At 54.5% G+C, this 25798-nt stretch overlaps 1 protein-coding gene across 3 annotated transcripts; it reads right to left on the bottom strand.

Annotated features, from left to right (window-relative positions):
- Positions 1-692: 692 nt before the first annotated feature.
- On the bottom strand, positions 693-25764 carry Tmem63b (transmembrane protein 63B). 3 transcript variants are annotated; one of them, XM_027950431.2, is made up of 24 exons: positions 25642-25764; positions 18862-19044; positions 18505-18584; positions 18234-18272; positions 17238-17328; positions 15810-15847; positions 14757-14899; positions 14612-14663; positions 14043-14151; positions 13344-13414; positions 9340-9420; positions 8886-9009; positions 7642-7775; positions 7366-7503; positions 7099-7252; positions 6037-6143; positions 5717-5803; positions 5419-5484; positions 4038-4200; positions 3366-3471; positions 2251-2418; positions 1880-1995; positions 1635-1715; positions 693-1397 (listed from the first exon to the last, which is right to left on the bottom strand). In XM_027950431.2, the coding sequence occupies exons 2-24, from the start codon at positions 19018-19020 to the stop codon at positions 1206-1208; spliced, it is 2499 nt and encodes an 832-aa protein (XP_027806232.1). In that variant the 5' UTR covers positions 19021-19044; positions 25642-25764; the 3' UTR covers positions 693-1205. The 3 variants fall into 3 exon arrangements, with proteins under 3 accessions (XP_027806232.1, XP_071469452.1, XP_071469451.1); XM_071613351.1 differs by lacking the exon at positions 25642-25764 and adding an exon at positions 24556-24574; XM_071613350.1 differs by lacking the exon at positions 25642-25764 and adding an exon at positions 19222-19289.
- Positions 25765-25798: the final 34 nt, after the last annotated feature.

The following is a 25798-nucleotide window of genomic DNA, read 5'->3' on the forward strand; positions in this document are numbered from 1 at the left end:
GCTTTGAACTCACGATCCTCCTGCCTCAGCCTCCTAAGCTGCTGGGATCACAGGCATGCGCCACTTTGCCCAGTGATTTTTTTTTTTTATAGTCCTGGAGATTTAAGGGGTGTGGATGGGCGCTCTACCACTGAACTAGCATGTCCCCAGTCCTTTTTACTCTTTATTTTGAATAAGGGTCTCCCTAAGTTGCCCGGGCTGGTCTTAAACTTGTGATCCTCCTGCCTCAGCATTTCCCTGAGGCCCACCCCCTGGCTGGGTGTGCACCACTGCATCTGGCTTGAGTTGGGTCTTCTGACTAGAGGGTGGGAAGGGGGCTCAGGGAGGGCTCAGACATCTCTGGGGACATGGGGCTGTAGGGGGGATTCCACTCTCAGATGCTCAGGAGGGCCTCCTCCAGTGTGGAGCTTATGGCTTTGTCTCCTGACTGCTGTCCTGTTTGTGGGACTCTGGGGACAGTCAGAGGGGCTGGAATGGTCTCTCCTGCCTCTGAGACCCCTGAAGTCTGTCCCCTTTCCCTAGTGGAGAAACGGAGACTCCAGATGAGAAGCCCCTTGCCCTGGCTCCCAGGCCCTCTGGCTGAACAGCGGGCGAGGTGAGGGTCCAGCCCGTGCGACTGGGGCACAGTACAGATCAGATAGAGTTTTTCTTTCTGTTTTATTTTAAAGGAAAAAAAAAAAAAACAGTGCAAAAACCCATTTTCCAGTGTCAGCCATGCCCACCCCCACCCCCAGGTCACCCCCGGCTCAGGGCCTGGCTCCTCCTCTAGCTCGGTACCCCTCCCCTCTCATGCATCCCTTAGGGGCTGGAGGTTCCATATCCCTGGGGGAATTAAGGGGAGGAAAGAACTGGGGGGGCAGCCCCTGATCTGCCTGCCCCTCCAGGTCTCCAGCCATGGCACCAGGTACCCCTCTTGGCTCTCATTAACCCTTTCCTGTCCGCACTACTGGGGGTACTGATCCGGGGGAACTCCCTCCACACCCCTCTTTGCCCCGGGGCCGGCTCGGGGCTCTCCTCACTGAGGTTGGGGGACTCCCTCCCTCCCTCCATGGTGGGGGGAGAGTGTGGAATTCCCAGGTTTAAATACCTTAATGAAAGCAGGGGATGGGGGAGGAAGGGGCTTTAGATCTAATAAATTATTAGCGTTTTAGTGTCCGTGGGGGCAGGGCGGGCAGGGCGGTCGGCCTCCAGGGCCCCCCCTCCCCTTACTGGTGAACTTCATTCTCTATGAGGCTGTCCTCGCAAGACTGGAAATCTGTGTCCGTGAGGCCATCAGGTGGCATCAGCAGCTCCTCATCTTGGGACGAGGATGATGGGGGCTCGTCCCCCGAGCTCCCGGGAGCCCCGTCCCCGTCCCCGTCCCCCTCTGAGTCCTGCAGCACCTGAGCGATGTATTTCTGCGGGGAGGAGTAGGGGTTCGGGTAAACAGCTGCCCCCGAGGGTTAGGGGGGAATGAGAGTCGTGGGGGGCTATGGGGACCAAGGGTCTGGAGACAGGGAGGGTGGGGCAGCCCTCCAGTGAAGCAAATCTCCCCCTAGAACAGGCTTCCTTTTCTGGAGGACTCATAGGGCACCCAGTTTTGGGGCTGTCTCCATCAGAGGTTCCCAGGTTTGGCCACGGAGTGGGGCACTCACCGCAGATTTCGGGACAGCCACAGCAGTGGGGGGCCGTCCATTACTTCTGGGGCCCACAGCATCTGTCTCCGTGTGCTCAATCTTGAGGGCCCAGAATAAATTATGGATTGGAGGACATGTCTTGGCACTTGACACCCACCGCAGCCCCATATCCTCTCAACACTCCATTGACCCTGCCCCCGGCCTCCTCCCTTCCCCCTCTAACCCCCCCCCCCCAGCTTCTGCTCAGAGTCACGACCCCACACCTTGTAGTTGTGGGCACTGAGGTATTTGAAGTGTCCGAAGCAGACGTGGCAGAGACAGATGACGATGGTGATGACCAGGACGACGAACGTGAACATGGATGTGGGCGCTAGGAACCCTGGCATGGGTGGTGGGCAAAGAACGGGGCTGCTACCTGTCCTTCAGGCTCCTTCCCAGGGGCTCACCACCCCCACTTCTGGTGCCTTCTGAATGTACTCCCCCACTTCCGCGAGCTACAGTTTCACCGTGACCTCTCCTGGTCCCTTGCTGTGACCCCCAGCCTACGGCCCTCCTGTGCTACTCTGCCTTGGCTCTGGGCAGCTCCCCTCTGCCGCCACCTCCCAGCTCCCTGAGGGGGGCGGGTGGCCCTCACCCGTGCGCATGGTGGAGAAGAAGAGCAGCCAGAAGAGGCAGAGGATGGGCGCAGCCACCACCTGGTTCACGGCCCCGGAGTGGATCTTCTTGTCCAGCTTGGCCGGCAGGTAGGCGTAGTAGAGATTGTACCTGTCTACCAGGTGCTTCAGGAGCATGTACATGAGCCCTGGGGGAAGCCACACGGCCCGGACCTCGGAACCAGCGCTACGGGACCTTTGTGGGTCTGCCACAGGTTGCCCTGGCTTCCCGAGGTGGCCTTTCACACCTCCGGTCCCTTCCCAGCCCTAGTACAGGATGGTGTCCCACACTCTTGGCAGAGCACAGAGCTCTAGCCTCCTCCACTCCTGGCCTTCATTCTCTGGCCCCTCACTAGAGACTCTCCTCTCAGGAATCCACTCATCTGGTCAGTAAGAATCCTCCTGAAACCCATCCTGCTTTTTCCTACTCCTGTCCCTCAACCAATGAGTACAAATGAAGCAACACGTTCTACTTCCCTGGAGACGGAGGGAATGGTTCACGAGGACAAGGATGCTAGTTGGGAGTGTGGGGTCTCACTAGCCAGAGAGGATGGTTAAGGGGTTAGGGATGTTACTGGGGGGAGGCAGAGGCTATTGGTGGGGAAAGAGAAGCTTTGCTAGACATCATCAAAAAGGAAGAGAGAACTGCCCAAGTCACACAGCTCTGCTACGGAGGGCAGCTCCGTGAGGAGTGAGGATCCCCACCCAAAGGTCTTTCTTGGGTTCCAAGGACTGTGAACAAGTGTAGATGCCTGTGTAGGAGTGTCTGTGTGTGACACGTCGTGGGAATGTGATGTGCCCACGTATATCCAGTTGGGTAAGGGCATCAGTATGGACACATAGGGCCCTGTTGGGGTGACTCTGCTGGGGGACCCAGCACACCAGGTGGGTCCAGGTCCATTCCTGAGCTGAGATGCTCTCCCCCTCTTCCCCTAGGCCGGGCCCCAGACTGGGCCAGGGACCAGGCGGGAGGTCGGAGGGGCCGGTCTCCCACCGGGGCCCTGTCCACTCGGGGTGGCCTGCCTTACTAGAGTGGAGCGGGTGAGGCCCTGGGTTCCCCCGAGCAGGGCCCAGGTCCCGGCGCGGCGGTGCCTACCGAAGGGCACGATGATGGGGCAGGTGATACTGTAGGTCATGACCACCGTGAAGACGCACATCATCCAGGCGTAGGCTGCGCCAAACTGGAACTCGTAGGCCTGATGCTGGGGGGGACATGGGCAGGAGGGTGGCTCAGGGTGAGGGGGACAGGCTGCAGGAGGACAGGGCAGGTGGGAGAGGGAAGCCAGGAACTCTGGGGCTGGGAGTGAAGCCATGGGGAGCAGGGACCTGATGTTTGGGGAAAGGGAGGGCAAAGCAGGTGGAGAGAGGGACTTGACTGAGGGGAGTGGGGGGTCGTAATGGGGCCTAGAAAGGGGCCTTCCAGGGACCAGAGGCTGGGAGGTGGGGGGCAAAAGTCGGGAGGATTGGGGATGGGGTGCCTAGAGCCCTCTTGGGGAACTGGGGCAGAAGGACGCTAGATCTAGGGAGCTAGACCTCTCCCAATTCCCAGAAAAAACACTATACCTTCAGAACTCAGGGACCGCTAGGGTCATCTACGTCAACCCTCAGCTATACATATGGGAAAACTGAGGCCCTGGATGGAAGGGGATGGCCCAGGACGGTAGACCTGGGCTCCCCAAGTCCCAGAAACCCTCGCCCGACTGCTGCTCTTTCTGGATGGGCCACCAGGGGGCACTGTGCGGGCCGCGGCTGCCCCAGGCGGCCATACCCGCTTCACGTTGCGTCTCTCAGCAGCCGAGCGCGCCAGGCAGAGCCGGATCATGTACATGAGCAGGCCTGGGATGCGCAGCAGGTCCATGGCGTTACCGATAAAGGCTGAGGCAATGACGTAGTTCACGAAGAAGGCGCCGTTGTCCGGCAGGAACACACACCTGCGGGCACCGGGTGCTCCAGCACTGCACCCTTGGGGTCACCCAGTGGCCGCCTGCCCACTGCCAGCATGACAGCACACCACGCCTCACCCTCAACCTGCATCCTCAGGTGGACACCCCCAGCTCAGCACCCCACAGCACCTGTGCCCCAGTCCCTCAGCAGTGTGAACCTCGGAGACAGATGCCTGAGTGTCAGCAGACATCCCCAAAGCAAGACCAGGTACTCTCAGAATGTAAATGGACGTAGCCTGAGAATGAGCCCAGAGACTTCTCTAGAACTTGCCTTATAAAAACTCATGGAGAAAGTGCTCAAGACTGTCCCAAGCTACCAGAGTGTTCAGGGTGTGTCTGAGATCTCCACAGATAACCCTAGTGGGACCCTCAAAGACTCCCAAGGATGTGAGCCGCAGGAGCACCCAGAAAGTTCTCCCCTTAGAGCTTAATCCAGAGTTATACCCAGAAGGTGAACCTCAGACACCTCTACAGACAAGCTTCAGAGACCCTTCCCCAGGAATCTGCAGGGGAGGGAACCCAAGACCTTTGTCAATGCTTGAGACCCCTCAAGTGTGGGTCCAAGATCCATACAGGACTAAGGCAAGCCCTGGAGCTTTTGCACATAACTACAGCCATGCTATTTCCCCCAACATGCCCCCACAGGGATTCTCAGAGAAGACGCCCACAGAGGACTCTCCTGTCACACTGCAAACAAGAGCCCGAAACTTCAGATGTTCCCACAACTTATGCTGCATCAGCACCACGAAGTGTGAACCCCAAAGCTCCCAGAGACATGCCAAGCTGTGAGACCAAGAGTCTCCAATGGCCACTCAAAGGTGTGAGCTCCAGGGACCATCAGGGATACCCTGGGAATCCTCAAGTCGCTCCCAAAGTACGACCGAGATCCCATTACCATTACTTCTCCCGCCGTCCAAGCAAGACTCAAGACTCCCATAGTCAGTCTGGAATGTGAGCTGAGATCCCACAGAAACCCCCAAGTGTGAGCCCAAAAGCTCTTTTAAGTACCTTGAGGGTGAGCTCAGCCTCCAGACAGGTTCCCATCTCCACACCCCAGGAACCCTGTGGGCACCTCTTTCAGAATGACCCTGCAGACCCCTGGTGGTGTCAGCCCCTCTTCCCACGGGGGCTGGGGGGTGGCAGGGTCCTTCAGGCATGCCTGCCCCTGCCATCCGGTCTCACTCCTCAGGGGCCCCCATCACTCACTCAAACCGAATAGCTGCCTCAGCCAGGAATTTCTTGTCGAAGAGCCAACGGAAGAAGAGGTCTAGGCTGGAGGGGAGGAGAGAAATGGGGTGGGGTGGGGTGGGGGTGGCACAGAATACCAAGGGAGGGGGTGTCCCCTCATGAGCCTCTGGAGAGGCCCCAGACACAGGACACATATCTCAGGAGGCCTGGGGATGGCCAGGCTCTGGGTGGTGTGCTCTTGCTTTGTAGAGCAGGAGCCTGAACTGTCTCCCTCCCAACCCCGGACCTGGCTCCCATCCCATCCTCTGAGACTCACCTGCTCAGTCCCAGAGAGGGCAGGAGCAGCACCATAAAGATGAGGAAGGTGTAGCACTTGTGCATGGTGGTCCTGTTTTCCCCGGAGCTGAAGGGCAAGCAGGGGTCAGAGGTCAGATAAGCCCAGCCTCCAAGACCAAGACAGTGTCCCTAGATGGTCCCCAGAGAAGGGGGGCTCCCCAAGGTGAGGATGCAGGGCTCCATCCATTCCCTGCCAGCATTGGGCTGGCAGGGCAGGCAGCCCGAATGGCAAAGGGCTACCCTTTCCCCAGTGGGGTCAGTGTACAACTAGAGGCCACCGCAGACAGTGTGTGACCTCACCGTGTCCAGTGGGCTTCAAAGAAGGCAGAGTAGTAGACGATGGTGGGGAGCAGAGCCGAGAAGCACCACAGCAGCAGGGTAGGGAAGAACTGGGTGATGATGGGGTTCTGCAAGGGACATGGGACAGGGGTCAGTTCAGTGGGCCCAGCTTGTTTTGCACACCTGCCTCCTCCCCCACTGAGTCCTGGGCCCACAGCTCTCCGGGCCCCATGTCAGAAGTCCAAAACACCTGGAGGGCCAGGCCGTAAACAAGTACAGTTCCAGGGTGAATGATACGCCCTTGATGAACACCTACTATGTGCAAGCACTGATGTACTTTGTAAATGTTAATCCTCTCAGTAATGACACTGGCCCATTTTATAGGATGGGTCAACTATGGGGAAAAGAGAGCAGATAACTGACCCAGCTAGCAAGCTGTGAAGTGGGGGGATCTGCACAGGGGGTCTGGGTCTTATCCTCTATGCTGTTATCACTCAGTGATTTTCAAACTGTCTTCCTTCGGCTGATTTTGTTGAGACAGGGTCTTTCTACATTGCCTAGGCAGCCTCAGACTCCTGGGCTCAAGCAATCCTCCTGCTTCAGCCTCCCAAGTAGCTGGAGAAGCAGGCAAGTGCCATAGCGTCTGGCAGACTGTCCTTCTTTGAATGTTGGATTCTAAAGCAGTATGCTGTGTACCTGGTGGTGGGGGGGCAGGGAGGCCAGGCAGAAATGTCCACCCCACTGTTACCTGCAAAGCCTGCTTTCCCACATGGGTTTCATGCTGATAAAGGGATCGGACTCTAAGTGAAGCCAAGGATCTAGTCTAACCCTTCCAATTCCCAGTTGAAAAGACAGAGGGATGAGAAAAAGGGACTTTTCCAAGGTCACATGGTTGATTAGGACTGGACTCTCTTCCCTGGGTGTCTCTCTAGGAGTTGTAAACCCAAGGGTGGCCTCCCCTGGGGGCATCTTGGAGGTGCCAGGCAGGGACAAACAGGACCAGAGCCAGGCTGGGCAGTGGGGAGGAGGCCTTCAGGGCCTGGCATCTATGGTCCTGAAGGGCTGGGTGGGTGTGGGCCTCACGTTGAGGTACTCCACAGGCTTGGTGACGTTGAACTTGTCCATGGTGGTGATGATGATGGCCGGGGTGGTGAGGAAGAAGAGGAGGATGAAGAGGACGACATTGATGACCAGGCAGCGCAGCCACCAGATGAAGCCGCGGATGGAGAGGTGCTCCCTGGGAAGGCGAGGGAGGGATCACTCCAGGGACCGAGGACCCAACTGGTCCCCAGTGACACCGATTCCCTCCCCGACCTCCTCCTCCCCACTGCTGGCATCCCTTTTGCTCACCAGTAGATGTTCTGGGGGTCGGGGGCATAGGACACCGTCCAGTTAGAGATGTGCAGGGACTCACTGCAGGAGGAGGGCCGTGGCTCCCCACGACAGGTGCAGCCCTGGCACTTACACACATTGAAGTCCTTCAGGATGCTGGGGAACGGGCACCAGTTACTGTGGCCCCTGCTGGGGATCCCACTGCCAATGTTGGCTGTGAGCACAGGGACCTGGGAGTCCCAGCGGGCTGTTTGGGGACAAGGGCCAGGGGTGAGGGCAGGGTGGGGGGCTCACATGGCGGTGATGGTCTCATTGTGGAAGGTGACAAATGCCATGCCTAGAGGCTTCTCGTTCACCTTCTCCTTCTCTCGCTTGTAGTCCTCCTTCAGCTTCTGCTCCAGCTTTGTGTAGTACTCAATGGCCTCCACCTGCCAGGGCGGGCAAGGGCCAGGGGCTCTGGTCATAGGGACGGGCTGGTACCCAGAGGCCGTGTGCTCACTACCTGCCAGTCTTGATCCTTGAATTGTTTTAAATTATTATTTTATTTTTGCGGGACTGGGGATTGAACCCACTCTACCACAGAGCTACATCCCAGCCCTTTTATTTTTTTAATATTTATTTTTTTAGTTTTAGGTGGACACAATATCTTTATTTTACATTTATGTGGTGCTGAGGATTGAACCCAGTGCCTTGTACATGCTAGGCGAGCGCTCTACCACTGAGCCACAACCCCAGCCCAAATCCCAGCCCTTTTTAAAAAAATTTTCTAAGACAAGGCCTCCCTAAGTTGGTGAGGCTGGTCTCAAACTTGAGATCCTCCTGCCTTAGCCTCTAAAGTTGTTGGGATTACAGGCGTGCACCACTGTGCCCAGCATCCTTGAGGCTTTTTTACATGTGTGGAGTATCTTACAAGGTAGGTAGAATTAGCCCCATCTTATAAACAAGGAAACAAGGCACAGAGCAGTTAAAGAAATTGCCCAAGGTCACTGCTGTTAATCAATACAGCACAAGGCTATTTTTTTTTTTTAAATGGTTCTAAGGATCAAACTCCAGGGTGCTCTACCACTGAGCTGCATCCCAAGTCCTTTTTATTTTTATTTTCCATTTTGAGACAGAGTCTTGCCAAGTTGCCCAGGCTGGCCTTGAACTTGTGATTCTTCTGCCTCTGCACACTTCTGAAATTATAGGTGTTCACGCAGCTTTTATCTGACTTTTTCTTTCTTTCTTTCTGATGTTTTCTAATCTGGGGTTTGAAAATCTGGTCACTATATGAACAGGACAAACCCAACGGTGGGAACTGGGGCTCTGAGGATTCCAGGGACAGGTGGGGACCCACTGGGGCAGGGGACCCAGTCTAGCCTCCTCTGGGAGTCTGTTTCCTTTTGGGTCTTACTGTGCCCCATGCCTGTTAGTGCGTTCATTTCTGGGGTCGCGGGAGGTGCACTCATCTCTGCTACGACTTGTCTCTCCCAGATCTATGCAGTCCTCCTGCAACCTGTCAAGGGTTGTGGGGGCCCAGCCACCAGCTCACATCATACCTGCTCGCAGCCGCGCACCACGCAGCAGCAGAGGTGGCCGCAGGGCTTGGGGTTGATCATGGTGGGCACGTTCTCCTTGCTCTGCAGGTTAGTGAAGTAGAGCTTTCCCCGCTCGGCCTTCTTCCTGTGGAACCCAAGTGCCTGTCACCCAGCATCCAGTGTGGCTGGGTCTGGCTTGGGAGGATTGGTAGGAAGCTCAGCTGGAGAGACCCATTCCTTAAGGTCAGGAGCTGCCTGTTCTTGGATTTGTTTAGGATGCGTGGTCCAGACACGCCCCCACCCAGGCCTTGCTCTTTCCAGAGTTGAAATAATAGGTACTTTGGGGGTTGAATTAAATTCAAATGCCCTTGAAGCACCTGGAAGGGGACCTAGGTTCTCATGTGGCAGTCAAGATGCTCTCCACAATAGGCGGGGGGCCCTTGGTGTCACCCTCCCCTGCCCCCAGCCCTGGTACCTCTCAGCATCAAGGAACATAAGTCGAGCCACGTTGTAACAGGGGCGGGCCTCAAGAACCGTGCAATTGGAGTAGGCCTCCCTAAAACAGAATCCAGTTGTCATCCTCTGCAGTGACACTGGCCACCTGCCGGCCTGTCACTCAGGACTCCATTTCTTGCAGACACACATCCCCAATCCGAGCACCGCTTTTCACAGTCTACAGAAGTGACAGTTCCCCAGAAATAAGACTTTCCTGTTAGCCAGGGGTAGTGGTGCACGTCTGTAATCCCAGTGACTTGGCAGCCTGAGGCAGCAAGATTGTTAAGTTCAAAGCTAGCCTCAGCAACCTAGTGAGGCCCTAAGCAGCTCAGTGAGGCCCTATCTCTAAATAAAAAAATAAAAAAATAAAAAGGGGTGGGGTGGGGTGGGGATGTGGCTTAGTGGTTAAATGCTCCTCGGTTTGATCCCCTATACCAAAACCAAAACCAAAACCAAAACCAAAAAAAAACCACTTTGCTGTTTTGTTTTACAGTGCTGGGAATTGAACCCAGGTTTTTTTTATTTTTTTGCACAGTAGAGCTTGAACCCAATCCTTGTGCACAATAGACAAGTGTCTTACTACTGAGCTTCATCTCAGTCCTTTTGATTTCCTTTTATTTTTAGATAGGATCTTGCTAAGTTGCCTAGGCTGGCTTCAGCCTCCCATGTAGATGGGATTATAGGTATACGTGCCACCATGCCTGGCAAGATTGAAACTTTGAAATTCCTCCTCATGCTCATCCAAGTGGGGTGGGGCACAGGTATGCATGGGAGCTGTGAAGGCAGTGTGTGTGATGAACCCAGATGTGGTGAGGACACCCGGGCTAGGACAAGGCTGGGGCTTGATTCTTATGCAAGGCTATGAACTTGAGGTTGAAAGAAACTGTTTCTAGTTAAGCTGTTTGCTTAACCCTGTTTGCAGAAGAGAGTTCTTGTCCTGATCCAACACTCGGACTTGACTACCCCAACCAACGTATAGTCCTGTCTACAGATGACCTAGTCCCCAAACGAATTCCCTAACCTTGATTTGAGATTGACTAGAGAGACATGTCTGACTCACCAACGCTCAGTGTCTGGCAGGGCTCTTTGAATGCTCCCTCATTGAGTGGTGGAGCAGTTCCTTTTTTTTTTTTTTTTTTTTGTGGTAGTGGGGATTGAACCCCCAGGGCCTTGTGCACGAGAGGCAAGCACTCTACCAACTGAGCTATATCCCCAGCCCAGCAGTTCCTTTTTAAATCTGATTGCATACTGCGCCTGGATCCTAACCTTAACCTAGACTGAGTCCCTATCTTTTTATGTTTTATTAAAATTTTAATGAAGGACCTCCAAGTATTAAAGATCCTTGAGATACAGTTCTAAAGCAACGAGATGGACTTGGCAAACTCATGAGAATTTAGCAATTTAAATCCGAGATGGGGTCCTTGTAAATGAACCTTCCAGGAGCTGACAGAACTTTCCCTGACACTGCTGTTGCTCACAACATTTTAGGTTTCCTCTTTGGAAGGGCATGCTCTCATTCTCCCTAGACTAATGGCAGATCCTCTAAACCAGCTGCACAGGCCTCTGATTTTGCAAACGGGATGTTCCCTAGTCTGTTGAGACAGACCTCCAATCCAGACAGACCCCAGACCTGGATCACAGCTCTCACTGACCTTGATGACCACCCCAGAAGCTCAACGAGGACAAGAGCTGCCTCTTGCTTATCACTGTATACCCAGGCCTGTCCTAATCACTTGCATATAGAGGTGCTCAATAAACTGGGCTGACCAAATGGACCAATGATATGCCTATTCCACAGTGCTCCTCCCACTGATCCCCAAAACTCCAATTAAGAGCTCTCTCACCCCTGCTTATGAGTTGATCACTGATTTTAATCACAGATTGTTTCCTAAAGAAAGCTAAAGAAAGCTCTAGAACAACCCATTAAACAAACAACCAGGACTGTAACTTCCCTAGTCACTCCCAACGGGTCTGGTTCTTCTTTCGTCTTCCTGGCCTGAAACCCCGAGTAGGTGCACCACACCGAGTACTGAGCGAACAGGAGGCTACAAGCAGGTCCACTCCCTCACTGTGCTCAGGTTTCTGCCCTGATAGGGTCGTCTGGTGCCCACCCCACTGGAAAGAGCAACACATACTGACCCCTGTCACTCTGCCTTTTTCCCTGCTTTGGATCTTAGCAACTCCCTGACTTGACATAGTGTCTGCTGCTAGCTCATTGTTCGTTATCTGCCTCCCCTGACTAAGATGCAAGCAAGTGAGGGCGGGCCTTTCTTTCCTTGTTTCCTGGTGTAGCCTCTGCTCCTTCCCCAGCACAGGGACACAGTGCACCAGGTATTTGCATTAAGAGAACAGACATCAGCACAATAGGTATCAGCTGACAGCTGATTCCAACTGGACAAGAATATGAAAATGTCACTGAATTCTGAGCACACACTATCCTCAGTCCTGACCCAAATGGACCCCAATGCTGAACACAGCTGGAACCTTGGATGAGACCCCAGATAGTTCCCTCACGCTGACCAAAGAAGATCTAATTTTTGGGAGCGGGAGGTACCAGGGATTGAACTTAGGGGTACTTGACCACTGAGCCACATCCTCAGCCCTATTTTGTATTTTATTTAGAAACAGAGTCTCACTGAGTTGCTTAGCACCTCTCCATTGCTGAGGCTGGCTTTGAACTTGTGATCCCTCTGCCTCAGCCTCCAAAGCCACTGGGATTACGGGCATGCGCCATTGCGCCCAGCAAGGAAGATCTAATTTTGACAGGTGTTCTGTAAACTGTGTGAGGACAGGGCTTATTTCTAATGTATCTATGCCTGTCACATAGAACGCGTACAATAAGTGAATGAGTATCCATTCAATAATGCCAACCTCAACCCAGGCTTAACCCTGTAACACTGGGCCCTGGAAATCTGACCCTGATTCAATACTGACTCCTAACCCTGCCCAACCTCTGTCCCTGATTGGATCGCATGCTGGCCTGATCCAGGACAGTGACTGAACTCTGATTCAGGCCAGGTGACTGCAGATCCAATTCCAAGAATACACCCTGATTCTGACCACAGTTCATGTCCTGGTCAAGACCACCATTATCATGACCACTGCTGACTCTTGACTCTAACCACACACTGAGACCCATCTCTGATCAGATCCTGGTCTAGCTCCTGAGGCTGATCTCCACGGTGTGAACCCCGAGAGCCTGATGACTTTTCATTCATCTTTTGGAGTCCCAAAGCCCATAAGAGCAACTCATGACCACCAGCACTTGAGAAACTTTGGTGAGTGAATAGAGGAATGTATGAAAGGTCCCCCAATTCTGTACCAAATTGTCCCTACATATTCACACAGATGGGCCATTAACTAAGACTCCCTCCCCCCATGAGCTGCCCCAAGGTACACCCCTGGCCATGGGGGGACAAGGTGAGTGCCCTCTTTGCCCCTCAGTGTCTCTGTCCTTCTCTCCAGTGTCTGGCCACCTGGTTGTCCTGGAGATGCCTCTCCTCCAGACAGAACTCCAGAGCTAAAAAGCCCCACACCACACACAGCCCAGGGGAACCCATGAACTTCAGAATGCCACTGATAATTTTAAAGAAGCAGCACATTTTCAACGTACCCTGGGCCAACAACCTAGTCCAAGTTGGGAGGAGTTGTGGGATGGTGGAGGGAACCAATGTTGTACTCGGCAATACTTTACTTTATTTCTCCTGCTCTTTAGGTGGAGAGAGAGAGGATGCTGGGAATTGAACATGCTAATTGAACACCCCGGGACCTGAGCATGCTAAGCACACAATCCTCCAGCCCTCTCCTACTCTTAAAGGGGCCTAGCACCCAGGCTGCGTGCTATATTACCCTGGAATGAGACGCCATCTTTCCTGATCTGACCTCTACCCTGCTGTAGACCTCTGAGTTCCAGAGTATGGGGATGCTCTTAGGGACAAGAGAGAGTCTGCAGACCTAAGGCTGGGGAGGGGGCAGCTTACTCACTCGAAGTGCTTCTTGATCTTTTCTGACTCTGCGTATTTGGAGATTCCGTTGATGAAGAGAGTCCGCTTCACCTGGATGAGAGGGGGGCAAGTTTTCCTTCCCGAGGTCTCACCCAGGGGAGCCAGGGTGTGCAGGGAGGGGCTTTGTTTTGAAACGGTGAGCGGAGAGGAGCAGACGGGGTGGGAGAGATCTTAGGGGTATGACAGGCCCCAGGGAAACCAGAGTTGTGCTTCTAATGGAAACCAAATGACAAAGACAAAAGAAGAGGCCGCTAGCCTTGCTCTGTGAGAGGTTACAGGGTGGGTGGGTGCTACTCTCAGATGCTTGGAGCCTGAGGACGCAGCTGTGGCTTGCATGGAACAGGCACCCAGCACTGGTGTGGTGAGTGACTAGGTGGCAAAGGACCGTGACTACCATATACCAGCTGCAGCTCTTTCCCCAGGCCAGGCCCCGCATGGGTGTGCAGGGGCACTGCCATATTTCACCTTCCCAATAGCCTTGAGAAAGGTACTATTATCCCATTTCACAGGTGAGGAAACCAAGGCTTTAGGGAGGGCACGCAACTTACAGGATGGGGGTTCCTAAGCCAAATGGCCTAACTCCACAGCCAACACCCCTGAAGGCTGAGCAGTCATGGCCTCAGAGCATGGATGAGGCTGGGGGTAGGGACGGGTGGGCCGGAGGCTCTGCCTCACTCACCAGATCATCCTCCTTGTAGCGCATCTTGGAGGTGTGTCTGCGCATGCTGTAGACTGTGAGCAGCAGGTACAGGAAGGCGAAGGAGGTGTGCAGCCATAGCAGGTTGTTCCTGTGGGGGGCAGAGGGGATCCCTGGGGGCCACTGGGCTGGGACACACTGAGATACTCCCAACCTCTTGCTGAGTGAACCCCTTCATATGGAAGAGTCCCCTCTACTGCCACCAGTCTTCGGCACTGATCGCTCACAGGCTGGGCCCCATATCTCACAGCCCCTAGGCCCCAAAACTGTTCTATTCTAATGAAAGTGGCCTCAAGAGGTCATTGCTTCATGCCTGACCCACTGGCTTTATGGTATCCTTCAACTTGCCCTGGCCAGCCTTCCCTGGACTGAAGGTCACTCCCTCCTCCACAGGTGGTCATCCTTAGAGATCCCTAGCAGGTTCTGCCCTGGTTGTCTCCAACCATCTCTGTGGCCTCAGCCACCTTCTCCACTGATGATGCTCCATCTCCCCCACCCCCTGCCCAGACTCTGGCTGCAGAGCCCAGACCACAACCAGTTTCCGGCCTCACCCTGATTTCAAGTTGGCAATGGTGGTTCTCCCAAAACTGTAGGCATTGTTCTCTGGAAGGGGGAAGAGGAAGAGGTTGATGATTGGGCCGGGCATGTGTCTCCTGTGCCTCCACTTCCACCCTGACCCTATGGGCCCTCACTGACCCAGCAGGTCCCCTGAGAAGTTGACAGGTAGCACGATGCCCACGGAGAGGACTCCCACGACAACCAGCAGCCCGATGATGTGCCGCTGGAAGGACAGGTAGTGCACTGCATCGCCCCCACACTTGTCCCGGATCTCGTCGTCCCTGCAGGCCGTGGGGGCGGGGCAGAGGACGGGGTCAGGACCAGCCTGCTTGTTCTCTCTCACCCTAAATCCACCCTAGCCCTACTGACCTGGCAGCAGCATGGGGGTGAAAGGGGCCCTCTTGGTCTGGGATTCCTGGGTAGGGGGAAGCGGGGTGGGAGAGAGAAGATAGAAGGAATGCATGGAGAAGGGAAGGGACTCAGGGGCTAGAAGGAAAGAAGGAGTAAAAGAGGAAGAGAAGAAATGGAGTGAAAGGAAGAGGAAAATCTGAGGGGGAGGAAGCATGGGGAGAAGGACCTGGAGTGGGCGTGGTGACAGAAAGGGGCAGAGGTGGGGGCAGCAGCAGTGCCCTTGGGGAGCTGGCTGAGCTGGAAGCAGCCATACTTGGGAAGGGGCCTGGGGCTGGGGGCAGTGCTGACCTGCCGAGCCTCCTGCCTGTCCCAGCGCTCACGGCCTGCCTGCCTCTGGCTGGGGCTCCTGAGTTCTGCCTGCTGGACACTGGCTCCTGCCTGAGGCCCGGCGGGCTGATCCTGGCCTGACTGAGGCCCCCACCCATTGGCTGCACGGAGGCTGAGGCAGGGGCTCCAGCCCCCCCCCCCCCCCCCCCCCCCCCGCTCTCAAGGCGTGGGGTTGGGGCACGGAGAGATGAGGGCAGGGCTGCCCCCTCCCCAGGCAGGGTACCACAGAAAAGACTGGGATAAAGTGAGTATCCAGGAGAGTGCAGAGGCCAGGCACCCCTACTGCTCAGCCTCATGGCCTGGCCTCCGGGAGCAGGGACTGGAGCGCTGGGCTGGTTAGCAGTACTAGGGCCCTCAAAGCTTCTGGCCTCTGGATTTTGTAGGGAGATGTCAGGTTCTGACGTTTTTTTCTGTTTTTTCTCTTTCTTTAGAGCTTGGAGACCTTTCACTTACTTTATCCTGAAGATGGCTGTCAGCCAGGAACAGAAGCCCTGGGGGGGGACAGAAGGCTATCAGCTGGAGGCCCTAGCCCAGCAACCCCAACTCCCCTCCTCCTCAAGCCCAACGCACCCCACTCTCATAATCACCTCCAGGCTATGGCTCACCTTGGCACAGCTCCCACAACCGCCCACGCTCCTGGAGAAAAACCCCATGCCCCAGGAATGAGCCCAATCCCAGGGATGGGGAGAGAGGAGAGGGAATGTTCCTGCCATCAGAGATGAAAAAGGCCCAAGGCCAAACCAGGTTTTCTGTGGACCTTCATGTCCAGAGCTACAGAATCCTGTGAAACCCTGTGGTGTGTGGGCCAGGACGGGACGGGACAGTTTGAGATTATAGGCAGAGTAGTGGGGTCCACTAACCTCCAGCTAAGAGAAGTTTGCAACATGGCTGCCAAAATCAGAGGGGACGGCTAGGCTGCCTGATTCCCTGCCTCTGTCTTCTAGTCTACTCTGGAGGGACCCAAACCCAGGGTCTCCCTCCTCTATCCCCAGGCCTGCCTTCAGGCAGAAGGTGGGAGCTACAGGGGAGAGCTGGGCACAGAGAACTAGCACCAAACCTCCTATCAGGAAAAGGCCAGGGCCTAGCGGACTGGGAAGAAGGCACCTTCAGTCTAGATGCACATCATGCTCCCTGGGCATTGCCAGGGTCTAGGGACCATCTGAACACCTCTGGCTAGCAGAGATGAAACCTTAGCCTTGCCACTTACCCACAGGAGTCCAATTCAAGAAGCTGACAGCCATCTTCCGCCGGGGCTGCTGCAGGAGCTGCCACCCCCAGACCCCCAGTCTAAGCTGAACTGGAAATGGCTAACCCAGTCTGAGGATTAGAGTTCAGCCCGGGACTCTCACCCTCAGGATGACAGAGGGCCAGGCAGGTAACACCTGCATGCTGGGTCTGATATGGAAGGGAGTGTGGGACTCCTGCGAACTGCCAGGACTGGAGGGGCCACTGCTACTCAGCCCCGACCCCAGCAGGTCAGCTAGCCTCTCGGTCAGGGCTGCCAACCTACAGTCTCTGAACAATCTTCCAGAGACTGTATGTTTTGCTATACAGGCCCGGAAGGCTTATTATGATTTCTATAAACATGTCTAAGGAGGAAAGGTGGCCTTAGGATTAATCAACAGCAGAGGTGAGCATAGAACTATTTTGACAAACAAAATCTGGGATTTACAGACGTTAGGCTTAGGCTGGTGAGAGACTGAGACATGGACAGGAGCCAGGAGCTCTGGGCTGGGGTGGCTGTTCTATGACTCTCAGTAAATTCACTTTTCTTGCTGAGAAGCAGCAGCGTCCCTGGCCTGTACCATCGTGAGCTAGAGGTTGCTCAGCCCACATGCCCTGGTGCTGGGAGGGCTAAAATGTTTTGGGGAGGATACTCACGTTGTCCCTTTGGTCAAAGTCGACGGAGCTGGAGACAGAGGTGAGGCGTTCATACCGGTCATGACTATCCCCATGCATAGCTGAGGCCACGCTGAGGGGTGGGGGAGATGAGAGATCAGAGGCAGGTGTGAGCCCCAAGGGAGCGGCTGTGGGCACCCAGAGCTCTAGCACTACAGGAAGCATAGAAAGCGCAGAGGCTGAAGCAGGAGTGGTCGCCCTCTACCCTGCCTCCCTCAGATGAGCCCGTTCCCTTCAGGGGCACCGGTGCTGGGCAGCGGGGCACGACAGAGGAGGGTGTCCTCATCAAGGCCCAGGTGGAAGAGAAACAAGGTTACAGGGCTCTGCAGTTCCAGTGCTGACCAGCAGGGCAAAGGGCCAGTAATGGGAAGCTGGACTAGGACAGCTCATAGGGATGGGGGACTGGAAGATGTCTCTCAGGAGGGGCCTTAACCTCCCCGTTCCCTGTCCCAGCAGCTGCCATAGCTCCAACTCCAGTCCTATAGACAGAGACCACAATGAGAGACACAGGCCAGACTTGGGGGCTCCTTGAGCAGCCCCCCTCCCAGGCCTCCAGAAAGGGTGAGCAGGGGACCCTGGAACATGAAGAACTATCTGTTAGGGATGAGAAGCCAGTGGGGACACCCAATCTTGTCTCTGCATGATTGTGTTGGGGATTGTGCTGGGGATCTCCTGGAGGATGGTCCTTCCCCCTCCTGCCAGTGAAGGTCAAAGGCTGCGAAGGCAGAGACACCTAGGCAGGGACTTCTCTCAGGCAGGGACCCAGAGGGGGAGCAGAGGGGGGTAGGGAAGCAGAGACAAGCTGGGGAGTCCCCTGCTCTGCAAAGCATACCGCCTGCGTTAATCTGAAACATGAGCCTGCAGAGGAGAAAACTGCAAAAAGAAATCAGCAACTTGGCAGGAAGAGAAGAGAAACATGAGAGAGGAAGAAAAAGGAAAGCTGGTTTAGTGAGGATGAGGGGCTGGCGCCCCACATACTATTCCTGTTCCACTCGGTCCCTCTCCTGCCGCCGAAGCCTGAGGACAGAGAACAGACAGGGTTAGCAGGGGCAGAGGAGAGTCCCTGGAGACTGGCAAGGGATTGAGGCCCAATTAAGGGTCCTTGGGCCCCCTATGCTGGCTCTGCGACTGGTCTCTCTTGTCCCCCTTAACAAAGGGGGACAAGAGAGGGCTGGCTCTTTCCTATTCCTGAGCAACGTGGAATAAGGAGGGTGTGTGCAGAGGTGGAGGGAGGGTCTCACACCCTTACCTGTCTGCATCCGTCACCAGGGCCAGCCGCCCATAGTCCCAGGCCACCTTCCGGAGGATAGAGAATAAGAACAGCAGTGCCTGGGGGAAGAAGGGGAAGTCGGCTGGTGGAGACACTGCCCCCTGCTGGACCGGCCAGGGAAGTGGGACAAAGGGGCCTGAATTCTTGGTTCAGAAGGGGATGCCCCTGGCTTGGGTGAATTCTCGGAAGCTAGACTGGGGCTGGAAGGTGGGCGTTCCTCCCCAGGGAAGCCTGAGGAGTCAGGGTCAGGTGGGAGAGTGGACGGAATTGGAGGTGTTTGCCTGGGATGGACAAGGCCTGGGTGCCCAGGGTGGAGAGTGGCCTGTGGGAACTCACAAGGAAACACATGAAGTCCAGAGCCAGCACGGTGGGGACGCCCCCAAAGGGCAGGCCCTGCAGGACAGTGCTGCGGATGCGGGCACTATAGCAGTAGTCCTTGGGGTTGCTGTTGTTGAGGGCCGTGGTGCCCAGTGTGGCCAGCAGGAAGGGCAGCATGGCTGCTACTGCCGCATGGTCCTCCTGGGCAGAGGGCAGAGCAGTCAGCTGGGTTGGCGCCCTATTCCCCTCAAGGCCCCAGCAGAATGGGCATGGGGAAGGGGCGGTGAGGACAGATCGCCAGGCTGCCTGGAAGGGTGGAAGCTCTGGCCTCCAGAGATAAGGGCCTGGTGAGGGGAGGGCTGAGTCACATGCATTTACCTTCACTGGCTCTCGAGCTGTGACCCTACCCCAGGCTTGGGGAACTCAGCCCAGATGTCAGGCCTGTTCTGGGGAGAGGGAATCCGCGAGGCTGTGTCTACTCCACCCCGCCCCACACACTCTCTCCCAGTCTCTTGTTTTCTCTGCCTCAGGTAAGGGCAGAGCAGTGCTGATGAAACATGGGGAAGGGTCTTAGGTCTAAGGATCCAAGGTTAAGAGAAGGGATCTCCATGCCAGGGGAAGATGGCCCAGGAGCCAGCTGCCTCATCCTCATCTTCTCTATCTCTATTAGAACATGGTGAGAGGGCAGGGGATGTAGCTCAGTGGCCTTGGGTTCCATCCCCAGCACAGCAGAAAGAAAAGAAAAGAAAAATGGCATAATTATATCTGCTTAGAGTTTTAAACTCTGTTAATTGCCTCAATATAATTGGCCTCTAAACAAGATGTTTGGCCAGGCTCAGTGGCACATGCCTGTAATCCCAGCTACTTGGAGGCAGGAAGATCATAAGTTTGAGGTCAGCCTGGGCAACTCATCAAGATCCTGTCTCAAAATAAAAAATTAAAAAAAAAAATAAGAAGGGCTGGGGATGTAGCTCAGTGGTAAACGGCTCTTAGATTAAATTCCCAGTACCAGAAAATAACACTAACAAAACCAAGATGTTTAGCCCTGTGTCCTCAGAGCAGGGGTCTGAGGATGAGATCACAGGAAGCCAGATAAAAAGCAAGACTTCTGGGTTTGTGTTACCTGCCTAACCCCAGCCACTCATGCTTACCCTCTTCCTTTCCTCCTGCCGTGGCACTAGATACCCCTGCACTATTCCCTCTCCAGCTTCTTTACCTTCCCAGATCTCTGCACAGGGGTCACCAGAACAGTATGAAGACTACAACTCCCAGAATGCCATGCTTCCACCCCCACAGCAGGGCAGGCTGGGAAAGCTATCCTCTCCAGCAAGCTTTTCCATTGGCAAAAGAGGGGAGAGTGGGCAGCTGTTTGGCCCGTCCAAGCCCCTGCAACCAGGGTACTGCCCTCCTGCCCATTTCCCTGCCAGGGCCCTCTGTTCTCTGGGAGGATGGGGTGGGCAGGAGGAGGGAAGGGGAGCCAGCTAGCCGCCTGGGCTCTGGAAGTGCTAGGGGACAGAGCTAAGCTGGGCTCTGGGGAGGTTCCCAGGGAGGAGACATGTAGCTGCAGCGGGGTGGCAGCAGCACCCGCTGCCCCACCCCATCCTACTGGGGGTCCCTTGGGGGCCCCTTTTGCTGACAACAGTGAAGCTCTGCCTAGGCGGGGGATGTCCCCAGGGAAGAAAGGAAACCTGACAGAGAGAACAACAAACCTAGAATGGGTGACTGCAACTTTGGAAGCAAGTGTTCCTCAGCCCCCTGGGGTGACTCAGGGTTTCTCCAACCCACCAGCCCTGGGTTTTTCCCTTCTCCTTCCTAACATTCCAACCAGAGGGCAAGAGGCAGGAGCTTTCAGATGGAGGAGGAGGAAGCTGGGGTTGTTTACATGTTTCCTTGGTCCCAGGGAGTCTTTGCAAAAAGCATGGGTTAGGGAGGCTCAGGGAGTAACTGTCCTATGTGTATACATGCCTCCCTCTTTTCTAGCCTAAGCTGACTTTAAAAATTACATTAACTTAGTACTTTTAGCAGGCACTAAAAGTACTAAGTTATCGAGTGTCCATTATTTCAAGAGTCATACATGGTTGCATTTAATCCTCAACAATCCTATGAGTGCCATTGCCATTTTAAGATGAGGATAGAGGTTTAGAGAAGTTAAGTAACTTTCCCAAGGTCTCATGGCCACTAAAATGATGGACCCAGGATTCAAACCTAGGTCAACTTCTTTCTTAAGCTAGAACACTTTTTTTATTATTTTTTTTTTATGTCAATGAACCTTTAATTATTTATATGCGGTACTGAGACTCGAACCCAGTGCCTCACACATGCTAGACAAGTGCTCTACCACTGAACCACAAGCCCAGCCCTAGAACACTTTCCCACCCCCACCCCCCAACATGCTTAGAATGAAACTCTACAGATTGTTGAAGCTTCATAAATAAAATGCTCACTAAACACTCTCAGGCCAAAGAACACAAAGGCACTGTGGGAATGTGTGTTTAGATGAGCAAACATGTGCTCTTCTGTGTGCTTGAATGTGTGTGTGTGTATGTGCCCGCGCTCTAGGAGAGCTAAGGTGGCTGAGGTGACTGCAGTCCACAGAAAGAAGGGAGTTGCTGGGTTTAAGTGGAGGCATGAATGTGGGTGTGTCTGGGTGCCTGGGTACGTAAACATAAAGTGCACAGACCCTGGGGCACCAGAGCAGGTTAAAGGCAGTCGTATGTTTCCAGGGCTAGGGGTGTGGATGTGGGGGACTCTAACTTGTGCCCCACTTTCTCATCTCACCACTCCCAGGCACTCTAGAAATCTCAACAGCCCATTCCTATACCTCACTGGTTCTTTCTCCAAACCCCAAGGCCAGAATGCCATGGCCTCCACCCCATGCTGCAGAAAGATGGAACATTCTGGGAGTTTCTACACTAAGTGGCTCCAACAGGGTAGTGAGCGTCCAGCTGAAATCACCAGTCCTTCTGCTGCCACCCTCTTTAATGTTACAAAGCACTCTCCCCTCCAAAACTGTATTGCGCCTCCCCCTACACAAGAAGAAGATGGGGCAAACTCAGATCACTATCCCCATTTTTTAAAAATGTTTTTTTGTTGTCAATGGATCGTTTTTTTTTTTTTTTAATTATTTTTTAGTTGTTGATGAACCTTAATTTTTTATTTATTTATATGCGGTGCTGAGAATCGAACCCAGTGCCTCACATATATTAAGCAAGCGCTCTACCACTGAGCCCCAGCCCCAGCCCTCACTATCCCCATTTTGCAGGGGAGGAAAGGACCCAGGGAGGTAAAGAGACTAGCACAAGGTAACAGGGCAGGTAAACGATGGAGTTGAGGCTGGTGGCTCTGCAGGTTGACAGGGTTACTTCAAGTTCTTTATTGTGGGGGCGGGGTTGCTGGACAGTTTCATCAAGGGCAGCTGCTCTCAAAGCCAGCACAAGGCCCAGTAGCTAAGAGGAAGGAAGAGACAGAGGTGGGCTATTTGGGGGGTGAAGGTGGCAGCGGGTAGTTCTTTCATTGACATGCCCCAGTCAGTTGTTGCTGAAGTTTCTCTAGTCTGAAACAGAGGCTTTAGCTCGAAGTGGGCAGAGTGATAAAGGGTTGTATATTTAAGTTAAGGTTGTGACTTTACCATTAGGGAGTGTGTGTAGAAGTTAAATGTTTTTCCTTATGGAGTTACTGTGGGGAGAGTTAACTTGGGGCTTGGGATCATAGGGAGGCAGAAGGTAAAGATGGAAGCCAGCTGTGATACTGTGTAACCTGGGCCTCAGTATTCCAGTCTGTAACACAGACATACTAACATTGGGGGCCTCCCCTGCTGCTGCAGATTTCAGAGGGATAGGCAAAAATGTATCTATAAGTAAGAATAAATTAGTAACAATGCAAGCCTGGCACTGTGGTCCATGCCTGTAATCCTAATGGCTCAGGAGGCTGAGGCAGGAGAATTGCAAGTTCAAAGCTGGCCTCAGCAAAAAAAAAAAAAAAGAAAAAAAAAGCGAGGCACTAAACAACCCAGTGAGCCCCTGTCTCTAAATAAAAAACAAAAAATAGGGCTGGGATGTGGCTCAGTGGTCAAGTGCCCCTGAGTTCAATCTCAGATACCTTCCCCCCCAAAAATTGTAACAATGCATTTATCAAATGTTTCTTTAACTCTTTGTGCCACTGTTCTAAGCACTTTGTAAATATAACTCATTTGCTCCCCATCACAACCTCAAGAGGTGACTGAGGTATACAGAGGGTATATAACTTGCCCACATTCAGCCAGTTTGTGGTGGATCCAGAGATGGACCCAGGCAGCCTGGCTCAAATGTATGCTCTTAACTGCTGCCTCTGCAAATAGAGGAGCCCACTTCCACCAGGGAGCTGGGGGCTGCCAGCCACAGCTCTGGAGAAATGCCATACTCTTTCTACCTGCTTGTCTTTCCTCTTTCTTGGGGCTCCTAGACCTTCCACTTGGCCTTAGGTTTGTGAGTTCAGGTGCTGGGGGTGGAGATGGGAAGTAGAAATAAGTGTCAGAAGCAATAGTCTGGTTAAGAGCAAAGACTCAAGACCTGGCTCCCCGCCCCCCCCCCCCCCCCCTTCTCCTCTTCCTTCTTTCTCTCTTTGTTTCTTTCTTTCTTGGTACAGAAGTTGGGATGGTAGAACCCTGGCAATCTAATAATGAGTTACATCCCCAATCCTTTTTTTTTTTTTTTTTAGACAGGGTCTCTCTAAGTTGCTGAGAGTCTCCTAAGTTGCTAAGGCTGGCCTCAAACTTGCCTTCTTCCTGCCTCAGCCTCCCAAGTCACTGGAATTATAGGCATATGCCACCACGCCCAGCTCCGACCTTTTATCTTGGGCAAATTACTTAATCACCCTGGGCCTCAGTTCCTTCATCTGTAAAATGGGAACAATAATCCAGTTGTGTGACTGTTTTAAGAATTAAGATGACTATGCAAAGCTCTTAATACAGTTCAAGACATATAACAGGCTCTAAAAATAGCCATTGTGATTAATAAGATGTGGAATATGATGGATTGATTTAGTGGAGGAAAACTGGTAAAAATCAAAATAAAAAGAGAACACAGAATTTCTCTATGGAGGAGGATGGCTTCTCCTTTAGACTTAAGAACTTAAACTGTTAAAGACTCTGCCACTGAATGGCAAAGAACGTCCCCAAACTCTGCAAACATTCCTATCCATCTGCAGCAGGCTGGGATGTGGGGGTATATGGCAGGTGATGCTCTGCCAAGATGGGTCAGAAGTTCAGAGAAGAGAATACATTCATGATCAATTACTAGGTAGGGTGCCAAGCTCTTTACTTGTGTTATCTTGCTTGACAAACCATATAAGGAGGTGGTAATAACCATACTTTTTAATGGAAACATAGGTTCAGACTGGTTAAGTAACTTGTCAAGGTCACACAGCTTAATTATGGCAGCACTAGGATTTGAACCCAGGTCTCTATTATTCTGTTATACTTGGAGAGACTTTGTATGACTTCTAAAAGAGGGCACTCAGGTACCTACCACCTGTCTTCTGCTTTACAACATCTCCACCTACCTACCCACCCACCTACCCACAGGCCAAGACTGCATGGGGTGAACTGACAGCAGGCCCCAGCATGTGCCATCTGGGGCATGCCAGGGCCTGGACCCTCTGATGCCCTGGAGGACAATCATGCTGCCAGCACACTTCCACCTGGAGCCTGGCAGACACTCCTACTCCCCTCCTCACCTGTGCCTGGGGGGCAGGACTGTGAGCCCCTCCTCAGGAGGTGCTGGGCACAGCCTCATTCTTCCTGGGCTTCTGCAGACCCGAGGAGAGGCCAGATTGGTACCGGGAAGGCAGGCCCCAACCTCCAGAACAGTAGAGTGCTCAGGCTTGCCTGGAGCTGCCAGTTCTCTGCCCCAGGGACCCAGGCAGGTGGCAGCAGAGACCCAAGGGCAGCCGGCCCCTCTGACCTCTCGTTGCCACTTCCCAAGCGTCCTTCCCTTTGCTTGGGAAACCCGCGGAAAGCTTTGGGACAGTCTGCCCTGGGCGGTTAGGACAGCCAGGAGGGACAAAGCGCACCCCCTCCCCCCAACAGGGCCTTTGCCCCACTCCCAGTTCCGCGTCTCAATCTTTTCCCCACCGCACCCTCCAACACAGGCCCGGGCGGCTCATGAATGAACTGCCCTGTGTGGGGCGCAAGGAGAGGACACGCTCCCCGGGCCAGTCGCCTCTCCGGCCCGCCGATCAGTCCCCAGAAGGGCCGGGGGCAGCAGCCGGCCTCGTGCCAGCACCCACGAACCCTGCCCTTGCCTGAGCCCGAACCCCTGCTCTGGGCCAGCCTCTTGTATACACTGCCCCCGGAACAAGAGAAAAGATAAAAGAAACCGAGGACATCAGACTTGGCGACCCCGGAATCCAAAACTCGGGGGCGGGGGCGGCTGGTTCCCCACAGCGGCGGCGGGCTGGTGGGGCGCAGCTGGAACCCCGGCAGGGCGCGCAGGGGACGAGCACCGGGTCGGGGCAGATGGGATAAGAGTGGCACTAGGGGGCCGGGACAGGGGTCCCACCCCTTGGGATCTTCCAGGGCCTGGGGTCAGAAGGCGGTGCACATCTGGACCCCGGACAGGGGTCGGAGGATTCACCTCTGGCTAGGGATGGTGCGGGGTTTGGGGGCAGTGAGCGCCACCACTGGGTCCCGCGGGCCCGGGCACCTCTGGGTCCCGCAGGAGGTTGAAGGGAGGGGACGCGCAGCTGAGTCCTGTTTTTTTCTTGGGTGGTGGTGGGATCTTCCAAGCAAAGAGAGGGGGCTGGGGAGGGTCGCGTACTCACCCCCAGGCGCAGACTCGGCTCCGGCTGGGAGCCCCGGGTTGGGGCGGGGCGGGGCTGGGGGAGGGGGAGGGGGAGTCGCTGGGCGGCTGGAGCTCTGGGCTCCTGCGGCGGCCGCGGCAGTGTATGGGGGAGGGGGAGCGGGAGGAGGGAGGGGAGG

This window comes from Marmota flaviventris, chromosome 6 (assembly GCF_047511675.1).
Source record: "Marmota flaviventris isolate mMarFla1 chromosome 6, mMarFla1.hap1, whole genome shotgun sequence".
NCBI classification, from domain to species: domain Eukaryota; kingdom Metazoa; phylum Chordata; class Mammalia; order Rodentia; family Sciuridae; genus Marmota; species Marmota flaviventris.